We start from the raw sequence: 11,609 nt of genomic DNA, 5'->3' as shown, positions 1-11,609 counted from the left end.
AGCTAGCTACATACTGCTATAGTGTATCTACTCATTGACTGCCACTAAGACCTACCTTTATTTCCTCACTCCCACCAGTAGCCTTACTGTCCTCCTTACTTACTCTCTGCTCCTTGCATCCAAAACTTTAATCTCTTATTAGCAACTTTTCCACCAGAGCTCACCCATGCATTCTGCTGTATCAGCCCCTTGGAAACATTGGAGTAGCCAAAGTAATAATTGCAGGTGTTGCAATTCCAATTTGGTGGAGGCTAATCACCTGGTGGGTGGGCTGAAGGCCTAACATTTTCCCTATTTTCCTTATAGCAGGTGGGTCCCTCTTGTGACCATACGTGAACTATATATAGTTGTAAGGACTGTGCCTCTCCGTGAGAACTGTCAAGCAGGTGAGCCTCTTAATGAGTGAAACCAACAAGCACCGTGTAGCTTCGAGGGACTATAAATACTGTAATTGTGTTATGATAATTCTAGTTATGTGCCCTCCACAGATTTCTGGTTCAGATAAGCAGTTTTCACTTTCCTATCCCATATAACCACTAACTTGGCAAACTACAAAGAACACTGTCCTCCAACCATACTGCAGGTCTGAGAACAAAAAAATGTGGATCTAAACGAGCACTGACAAGAAGAAAACTAATTGTAAACCTAACATTCAGCCGGCACCCACCCAAATGTTAACCCCTAGATCCACAGTATGCGTCCTAATTCTACACCACTGAGATAGTATCTTCTAAATGCTAAAGTGAACTTGAATACAAACTCTTGAGATGATGTATTTACTGTTACATCAAACATAAAAATGTATCTGGCAAGTTCTCTCAGGAAATCACAAGAATTGTGGACTGAACTATGATACAGAGCTATCAGTACATGGCACAAGACCAGAAGCCTCTGATATAAAAACAAGCAAAACATTTGTGATCAGCTCATCAGTAAAGCTGCTGACCTACAACATGGATCTCACACTTTTAGCAACGTTGATACTTGTCTTTTTGATATCCCTTATGTTTATCTACTCAACATGGGATAAAATGTACCGGTGGAGAAATTTACCACCCGGACCCACGCCACTCCCGATTATTGGAAGCTTGTTGTATATAAAGCATGGAGAGCTGGTAAAATCCTTAAACCAGGTATGTACTTCAATTTTATGTACTGTCTGAATATCTAAAGCTCTATATGCCACATATCATTAGGTGCATACTAATACACTTTGGTTGGTCGTACGTGTCTACTTGCAATGCCCACTAGAAGAAATGTAGCATTACATGTCAGTTATTTGCATGGCTGGCAGTATATATAAGGCATGGATGGGCTGCGCCTAATTAAGTGAGGGCTGTGATGTGCTGTGACTACACACTTTACCTAAAATATTGGGGTGGGGTGTAGGGAACCTCATTATAACATCCATATGGAAAGCGGTTTCCTTGTCTTTTACGATGATATAATATATTTACATGTGATGGCTTTTTATAAAGTAGGCTCTACCCATACTCCTTTTACAGGTACGTTGTAGGATTTTGCAATGTATATCGCTGATGGATATAATCCTATGTTTAAATATTAGAGGATCTTGCTATTTTCCATTTTTGCAATTTCTTGTTTTACTCTCCGCCTTCCCAGAGGGTTAACTTAAAAAAAAAAATTCCATTCACATAGCCTTATGACGGATTGTTTTTTCGTGAGACAAGTTGTACTTTCTAATGCCACTATGTAATATTGCATATCATGTATTGGGGAGCTGGAAAGAAAATTTCAAATGGGGTGGAATCGGAAAAAACCTTAACGCACACACTTAGGCTACTTTGACACTAGCGGCAGACTTCTCCGGCAGGTGAACAGTCTGCTGGATCCGTGCCGCCGCTAGTGCACATGTGCCGCCGGAGGTTCGCTCCGGCCTCTTTGACTATAATGGGGGCAGCCTGGAGTTCCGGTGGCAGCACGGCAAACATGCCGAGAGGCGGATGGAATAAAACTACGACATGTTGTAATTTGATTCCAGCCACCTCTCGACATGTTTGCCGTGCTGCCGCCAGAACTCCGGCCCTCCACCATTATAGTCAATGGGGCCAGAGCGGACCTCCGGCGGCACGCGTGCACTAGCGGCAGCATGGATCCGGCAGGCAGTTCACTGGCTGGAACAGCCTGCCGGAGAAGTCTGCCACTAATGTAAAACTAGCCTTAGTGAGACTAGTTAAAACTCTTAGTAGGTGACTGCCTTCAGCCTCTCCTTGTATCTAATATGTATAGTGTTAGGTCAGTTGTTGTTTGTTCCTCCCTAGCAACATTTATAATAGAGCAACAAAGTGGCCAGCCTGTTGCGCACTACCATTAGTTACATTTCTATCTCATTATTTAATCTCTCTCTGTATATTGAAAATGGGGCTAGGCTATGTCTGCTACTGCTCTAAAAAACACAAACACATACACTCTCTACCAGTGATGAGCCGCAGGGGCAATATTCAAATTTGTGATATGTTGTGAATATTCGGGCGAATATTCATCATATATTCGCAAATTTGCGAATTTGTGATCTATAGTCATTATTTTCTTGATAATCATCAATCGGAAAATTTGCGATACGAAAATTTGCGATAAACACTACTCCTAAAGTCAAAGATACTGCAGCCTTCTCATTGGCCCACAAGCAAGAAGCAGGGAGGGATCATGGGTACTGATAAAAAAAAAAATCTAGAATATTTGCAATTACAAAGATATCCACAAATTCTAGCACTATATTCTAGATATCCACAAATTCCAGAAATGCCAATATTCACGATAAAAATTTGCAATTAGAATATTCGCGATCAACACTACTCTCTACCTCCCGACATGTTTCACCGGCAAACCGGCGTCTTCAGGAGTAGCAGACATAGCCTAGCCCCATTTTCAATATACAGAGCGAGATTAAATAATGAGATAGAAATGTAACTAATGGTAGTGCACAACAGGCTGGCCACTTTGTTGCTCTATTATCAATGTTTCTGGGGAGGAACAAACAGCAACTGACCTAACACTATACATATTAGATACAAGGAGAGGCAGAAGGCAGTCACCTACTGAGAGTTTTAACTAGTCTCACTAAGCGTGTATGTTAAGGTTTAAATGAAATACAAAAAAAAAAGTTAAGTCTTAATCAATACAGCAAGTGTTGAAAGACGTTCTATAGTCATGTGACTAAGTAACTAAAAGAATCAATATTGTAAATGTCATACATCTTGCTGAGAGGTCTTTGTATTTCTGTCAGTACGAATTGGAAAAAAAACACGATTCTTCGAAAGTGTATATATTTTTTTTTACCGCGTTCACTATGCAGTAAAAGAGACCTGTTACCTTAATTTTCCAGGTCAGTATGATTGCAACAATGCCATACGTATAGTTTTTCTGCGTTTTAATACTGGAAAAAATAAATAAAACTATATACAGTTGCAAGAAAAAGTATGTGAACCCTTTGGAATGATATGGGTTTCTGCACAAATTGGTCACAAAATGTGATCTGATCTTCATCTAAGTCACAACAATAGACAATCACAGTCTGCTTAAACTAATAACACACAAATAATTAAATGTTACCATGTTTTTACTGAACACGCCATTTTATGACCAATTTGTGCAGAAATCCATATCATTCCAAAGGGTTCACATTTTTCTTGCAACTGTATATATTTTTTTCAGATTTGCTGTATTCTGACCGCTATGACTTTTTTATAGTTTGCTGGGCAATCTGTACTTTTCAGTTATACCATTTTGAAGTGTGTATGACTTTTTGGTCACTTTTTAAATTTTTTTTGGGAGAGGTAAGATTACCAAAAATGGCAACTTGGCCATTTTGCTTTATTTTTTCTATAGTACGGGGATTTGTTGATGCCACAATGCCTACAATGTTTATTTATTGTTGATTTTATTTTGACCTTGGGATAAGAAGGGTGATTTGAACTTTTATAAAAAAAAAATAATATTTTTAAACTTTTGGCTGATCAAATACCTCTGCCCCGGGCCTCTGCTATTTGAGCAGAAACCCGGCGGCCATTGCACACATGAACAGGCGCCATATTTAAAGTACTGACTCTTGCCGTATATGTATAGAGGACGTCGCAAAGGGGTTAAAAAAATTGAGTACCCAGAGAAAACCCCAGCAAGCAATCAGAGAAAATGAAGAAAAGCAAAGATGTCCAAACTCTATGCTTATGTTGTCCTTCAGGTTCAAACCTAGGACCCCAGTACTTCACGGTATCAGACCTAACCACGGAGCCACCTCTAGACATGAGCAAATTTCCCCAAAATTTGGTTTGGGTTCAATATTTGTTTGAATCAGCCCGAATAAATTCAACTCTAATCAAAAGCGCCTTAATGTCCATTAAAACGTTGTGAATGACACTCTGAGGTCTCCTAGGACTGTAGCCAACCCCTTTCTAGGGGCATACATAGAAATCACTGGGCCCAATAGCAATAATATAAATTGGGGCCCCACTGCTGTATATACTAGCTATCTGTACACACTTAATCTATTATACCTCATACCTCACATAGCACACTGCTGTATATACAATATACCTGTGCACACTGCTGTATATACAATATACCTGTGCACACTGCATCTAGTATAACCCATACCTCACATATCAGTACACTGCTATATATCCTGTATACAGTATCTTCACACACTGCATCTATTATACCTCGCACCTCACATATCAGCACACTGCTGTATATACAATATACCTTTACACACTGCATCTAGAATACCCCATACCTCACATATCAGTACACTGCTATATATACTAGATATCTATACACACCACATCTATTATACCTCGCACCTCACATAGCACACTGCTGTATATGCAATATAGCTGTACACACTGCATCTATTATCCCCCGTATATCTATCTGTATATATACAGTGGGATGCAAAAGTTTGGGCAACCTTGTTAATCGTCATGATTTTCCTGTATAAATCGTTGGTGGTTACGATAAAAAATGTCAGTTAAATATATCAGATAGGAGACACACACAGTGATATCTGAGAAGTGAAATGAAGTTTATTGGATTTACAGAAAGTGTGCTATAATTGTTTAAACAAAATTAGGCAGGTGCATACATTTGGGCGCTGTTGTCATTTTATTGATTCCAAAACCTTTAGAACTAATTATTGGAACTCAAATTGGCTTGGTAAGCTCAGCGACCCCTGACCTACATACACAGGTGAATCCAATTATGAGAAAGCGTATTTAAGGGGGTCAATTGTAAGTTTCCCTCCTTTTAATTTTCTCTGAAGAGTAGCAACATGGGGGTCTCAAAACAACTCTCAAATGACCTGAAGACAAAGATTGTTCACCATCATGGTTTAGGGGAGGATACAGAAAGCGGTCTCAGAGATTTCAGCTGTCTGTTTCCACAGTTAGGAACATATTGAGGAAATGGAAGACCACAGGCTCAGTTCAAGTTAAGGCTCGAAGTGGCAGACCAAGAAAAATCTCGGATAGACAGAAGCGACGAATGGTGAGAACAGTCAGAGTCAACCCACAGACCAGCACCAAAGACCTACAACATCATCTTGCTGCAGATGGAGTCACTGTGCATCGTTCAACCATTCGGCGCACTTTACACAAGGAGATGCTGTATGCGAGAGTGACGCAGAGGAAGTCTTTTCTCCGCCCACAGCACAAAAAGTGCCGCTTGAGGTGGGCTAAAGCACATTTGGACAAGCCAGCTTCATTTTGGAATAAGGTGCTGTGGACTGATGAAACTAAAATTGAGTTATTTGGCCATAACAAGGGGCGTTATGCATGGAGGAAAAAGAACACAGCATTCCAAGAAAAACACCTGCTACCTACAGTAAAATATGGTGGTGGTTCCATCATTCTGCGGGGCTGTGTGGCCAGTGCAGGGACTGGGAATCTTGTCAAAGTTGAGGGACGCATGGATTCCACTCAGTATCAGCAGATTCTGGAGACCAATGTCCAGGAATCAGTGACAAAGCTGAAGCTGCGTCGGGGCTGGATCTTTCAACAAGACAACGACCCTAAACACTGCTGAAAATCCACTAAGGCATTTATGTAGAGGAACAAGTACAAGGTTTGGGAATGGCCATCTCAGTCCCCAGACCTGAATATAATTGAAAATCTGTGGTGTGACTTAAAGAGAGCTGTCCATGCTTGGAAGCCATCAAACCTGAATGAACTAAAGATGTTTTGTAAAGAGGAATGGTCCAAAATACCTTCAACCAGAATCCAGACTCTCATTGGAACCTACAGGAAGCGTTTAGAGGCTGTAATTTCTGCAAAAGGAGGATCTACTAAATATTGATTTCATATTTTTTTTGGTGGAGCCCAAATTTATGCACCTGCCTAATTTTGTTTAAACAATTATAGCACACTTTCTGTAAATCCAATAAACTTCATTTCACTTCTCAAATATCACTGTGTGTGTCTCCTATATAATATATTTAACTGACTTTTTTTTATCGTAACAACCAACGATTTATACAGGAAAATCATGAAGATTAACAAGGTTGCCCAAACTTTCGCATCCCACTGTATATATATATATAAATATATATATATATATATATATATAATACTGTGCAATATATGCAGTGTGTGTGTATATATATATATATACACACAGAGCTATAATAGGCAAAATACATGCAGTGTGTAGACTAGAGATATATGGGTCAGTTATACATTATGGTCACTGTGTGTCAGGTACATGAGGTAGTAGTCACTGTAACTGTCTGAAGTTTTATATATGAGTGAGCAAGGAGTAAAAATAGGGCATGGGGCAGTCTGTATAAATCAATGCAGAGCTGATTGTGAATTGTTAACGTCTAATACTTGCTATTAGGGGTTGAAGGACCTGTGTTGATGTTATGACATGTCCTGGCCGATGTACCTTTCAAACCTGGGAACTTCACCATTTTTGCTAGATCCGGCAGGACCTGTGATGTTGAAGATGATGTCATCACAGGTCCAGAGAGATGCACTGTTCTAACCTGGGGACTACACTTTACACTGTGCAGTGACCTTACAGGACCTGTGATGACACTATCAAAGGTCCTGTTTCTTTAGGAAGATAGATGGGAGCAATTAGGGGGCAGGGCCTCTCCTCCACTGCGGGCACCCCTTCCTCACGGGCCCCATAGCAGCTGCGTGGCCTGCCTATATGGTAGGTACGCCACTGCCCCTTTCAAGCTCTAGTAATATCAAAGGGACAGTAACATATATGACTACAGGTAAACGGATGGTAGCAGTGGTAACAGCCTAATAACCCGCCTCATTTTTGGATTTTATTTTTTACATTAAGAATGGTCTAAAATCTCTCTTTTATTGTGACAGAGGCCTTCCTCTCTGTCTTCTGACCTGTAAAGTAGTCACCGTCAGGACAAATGACAAAAATTTGCTTTTCACCGAAATAAAAATTTTTGGGGGAAAATACGTACTGTAACAAATTAGATTCATATAGAATCAATTTGCTCACCATTAGTTATTGGACTATATATCGGCTGTTTTACTGTTTAGTTCACAGGGCATACCTATAGAAAACAGGAGCGATATTTATAAGGATATTGCAATAAATACATTTTGCTACTGACTGTATATGTTTTATAATTTCATTCTAATGGGGCGAAACTTAATAAAGAAATTCTATCTGATATATAATTGGTAACATAATTAGGATTTTTAGCGCTGGTGATTAACTTTCTGGGGTGCAAAGATAGCAGAATTTCTGGCAGAGATGACTAGGGATGTCTAAAAGCCAGTATGCCTTTGGTTCTGTTCAACTGAAAATTTGTCATGGATCAGAATGCAGGAAAAAAGTGCTTTCCTCTAATTGCAGCTCAGAGAGAAATATGGCTCTATATATACTCTCTACTTTGGGTCAAGGCCCGTAGTAATCCTCACTGGCTATGAAATGGTCAAAGATGCTCTTATTGACCAAGGAGATGACTTTGCCAACCGTGGGCGAATGCCAACAATAGACAGATTCTTCGAGGCTCACGGTGAGTTGTTAATACCTTTTAATTTGAAATAGAACTAGCAGGAGCTTTATAATATGTACAAATTGTACAATCTCTCCATGTTTAAATTTACAATTCATAACTTACCTCCACAATTATGTCTCCCTGTGTTTATTATGTCTCACTGCTTGGGCAATCAGAAGGTCTGAAGATGGTTTGCTGACCAAAAACAGTTGCTGCCTATAATTTGATTTCCCCCCCATCAACGACAAGAAACCAATTAAAATGTATTGAACACCAATGTTATGGATCAGCGTGTGTGAACCCACTGTGCCAACCAACTCTAAGGGCATTATTCCATCCCACCACAGATATTCACCCTTTAACTCCTGTTCAGTACTCTGCTGCTGGGGAGTAACCGGACCGCTAACTCCAGGTTATCTTTCTGGTTTGGTTGGCAGCTGACCCACTGGGGTTGTAAACACTGGTGCAAGCACCGGAAACACTAGGCACATAAAACACACCAAAACACCAGTCTCTTTGACTTGAAGGCTGATTTTGAGGTCCAGGAAGCACTCAAATTGTGAATGTATAGAGACACAGGACAGACTGGAAGACAGGGTAATCGTGCAGACAAAGGATAGGTATATAGGATATAATGCAGGGAAATAGCAAACAAAATGCAGGAATCTCTAAAGCAACAGATGTAAATACTTTTTGCTGGTCACCAAGGAACTTTGACGCTCAGGAACCTTCTGAACATAATCATTTAATATCACAAAAAAAGAGAACTTTTTTTTAACTTTTGTTAATATATTTTTGCAATAACTCTTTTGGCCCTGAGGGTCTGAGAACCTGGGATTAAATTGTAAAATATCACTAATGAATGATGTGTATATATGTATATATAATTTTTTCAGTAGATAAAAAGTAGTTAAGAATGAGAGTTTTTTCAGGGATGATCCTCAGCAATGGAGAACGCTGGAAACAGCTGCGTCGCTTTACCCTGATGACCCTACGAAATTTTGGCATGGGGAAGAGGAGCATGGAGGAAAGAGTCCAGGAAGAGGCTCAGTTTTTAGTTCAGGAGCTGAAATCATACAAACGTAAGGCTTAGTTCTGTAGTTATTTATATTTTATATGAATACCTCGAATATCATTATATGCTGTCCGTTAATCTTTACAAAATGAACAGCTGTGTAATATAGTAAAATATGTTTTTAGCATAGTTAGGTGACCACCATAGTTGTCAATGGTCTATGTTCCATAGAACTGTCTCATGAACTGTCACTCAAGGGGGGTATTTCTTGCATAAAAGGAGGTTCTCTCAAGTTGTTTTAACACCACCATGATCAAACCAATTAAACCAGCGTTTATCATTCTGATTAAAGCAATACTTTTATTTTGGCTGTATGTTAAACAGCTGCAGAAATATTTTATTTATACACACATGAACAAATTGGAGGACCAATGGCAGGGCTAAATCCTTGGAGCACTACTTTGTAACACCTCGTTCTCTGCACACGCCCCTCACCCCCTTGATTTACAGGGCTAGGTATCAGCATGCTGGGGCAGAGCTGTGTCCTAGCATGTACATATCATATACACTACTTACTGTAGCTTAACAACATTGTGAGATGATTAAAAAGATAATATACATATTACCGCTTTATTCACAGACAAAATTTATGAATATAAAGACACCCGTAATATATGTTAGTTTTCTGATAATAGAAAAAACTGTCTTTACTATGTAAAAAGACTACAGCTTAGTCATAAATGGTCAGCCTTGCACGTAGATGTCCTAAACTCAAACTTTAATCCATAATAAGAGGATATACTAAAATAATATAATAAAAGGCCTTACTGTATTGAGAATATATATATATATATATATATATATATATATATATATATATATAGATATAGATATATATTACAGTTGCAAGAAAAAGTATGTGAACCCTTTGGAATGATATGGTTTTCTGCACAAATTGGTCATAAAATGTGATCTGATCTTCATCTAAGTTGCAACAATAGACAATCACAGTCTGCTTAAACTAATAACACACAAAGAAATAAATGTTACCATGTTTTTATTGAACACACCATGTAAACATTCACAGTGCAGGTGGAAAAAGTATGTGAACCCCTAGACTAATGACATCTCCAAGAGCTAATTGGAGTGAGGTGTCAGCCAACTGGAGTCAATCAATGAGATAAAATTGGAGGTGTTTGTTACAACTGCCCTGCCCTATAAAAAACACACACCAGTTCTGGGTTTGCTTTTCACAAGAAGCATTGCCTGATGTGAATGATGCCTCACACAAAAGAGCTCTCAGAAGACCTACGATTAAGAATTGTTGATTTGCATAAAGCTGGAAATGGTTATAAAAGTATCTCCAAAAGCCTTGCTGTTAATCAGTCCACGGTAAGACAAATTGACTATAAATGGAGAAAGTTCAGCACTGCTGCTACTCTCCTTAGGAGTGGCCGTCCTGTAAAGATGACTGCAAGAGCACAGCGCAGACTGCTCAATGAGGTGAAGAAGAATCCTAGAGTGTCAGCTAAAGATTTACAAAAGTCTCTGGCATATGCTAACATCTCTGTTAGCAAATCTATGATATGTAAAACAATAATCAAGATGGATTTTATGGGAGGATACCACAGAGGAAGCCACTGCTGTCCAAAAAATACATTGCTGCACATTTACAGTTTGCACAAGAGCACCTGGATGTTCCACAGCAGTACTGGCAAAATATTCTGTGGACAGATGAAACTAAAGTTGAGTTGTTTGGAAGAAACACACAACACTATGTGTGGAGAAAAAGAGGCACAGCACACCAACATCAAAACCTCATCCCAATTGTGAAGTATGGTGGTGGTAGCATCATGGTTTGGGGCTGCTTTGCTGCGTCAGGGCCTGGACGGATTGCTATCATCGAAGGAAAAATGAATTCCCAAGTTTATCAAGACATTTTGCAGGAGACCTTAAGGCCATCTGTCCACCAGCTGAAGCTCAACAGAAGATGGGTGTTGCAACAGGACAACGACCCAAAGCATAGAAGCAAATCAACAACAGAATGGCTTAAACAGAAGAAAATACGCCTTCTGGAGTGGCCCAGTTAGAGTCCTGACCTCAACCTGATTGAGATGCTGTGGCATGACCTCAAGAAAGCGTTTCACACCAGACATCCCAAGAATATTGCTGAAATGAAACAGTTCTATAAAGAGGAATGGTCAAGAATTACTCCTGACCGTTGTGCATGTCTGATCTGCAACTACAAGAAACGTTTGGTTGAAGTTATTGCTGCCAAAGGAGGTTCAACCAGTTATTAAATCGAAGGGTTCACATACTTTTTCCACCTGTACTGAGAATGTTTACATGGTGTGTTCAATAAAAACATGGCAACATTTAACTATTTGTGTGTTATTAGTTTAAGCAGACTGTGATTGTCTATTGTTGTGACTTAGATGAAGATCAGATCACATTTTATGACCAATTTGTGCAGAAATCAATATCATTCCAAAGGGTTCACATACTTTTTCTTGCAACTGTATTCATATATATATATATATCACAGAAATCTAAAGCCTTTTACTGGTTTATTCACAGTTAAATGAGGGAGAAGAAAAAAATATCCTA

The 11,609-nt window shown here is 39.2% G+C and overlaps 1 protein-coding gene across 1 annotated transcript in view; it reads left to right on the top strand.

Annotated features, from left to right (window-relative positions):
• Positions 1-684: 684 nt before the first annotated feature.
• Positions 685-11,609, top strand: part of LOC122923112 (cytochrome P450 2G1-like) — a 48,292-nt gene continuing 37,367 nt past the window's right edge. Inside the window, exons 1-3 of the mRNA XM_044273838.1 lie at positions 685-1,133; positions 7,843-8,005; positions 8,920-9,069. Coding sequence (XP_044129773.1) covers positions 954-1,133; positions 7,843-8,005; positions 8,920-9,069 — 493 coding nt within the window. The 5' untranslated portion in view covers positions 685-953. The remainder of the gene's footprint in view (positions 1,134-7,842; positions 8,006-8,919; positions 9,070-11,609) is intronic.

The sequence above is a fragment of the Bufo gargarizans genome, unplaced genomic scaffold, assembly GCF_014858855.1.
Source record: "Bufo gargarizans isolate SCDJY-AF-19 unplaced genomic scaffold, ASM1485885v1 original_scaffold_1203_pilon, whole genome shotgun sequence".
In the NCBI taxonomy this organism is placed as follows: domain Eukaryota; kingdom Metazoa; phylum Chordata; class Amphibia; order Anura; family Bufonidae; genus Bufo; species Bufo gargarizans.
Note: the sequence above shows the minus strand (reverse complement) of the source record. Positions and strands in the feature narration are given on the sequence as shown.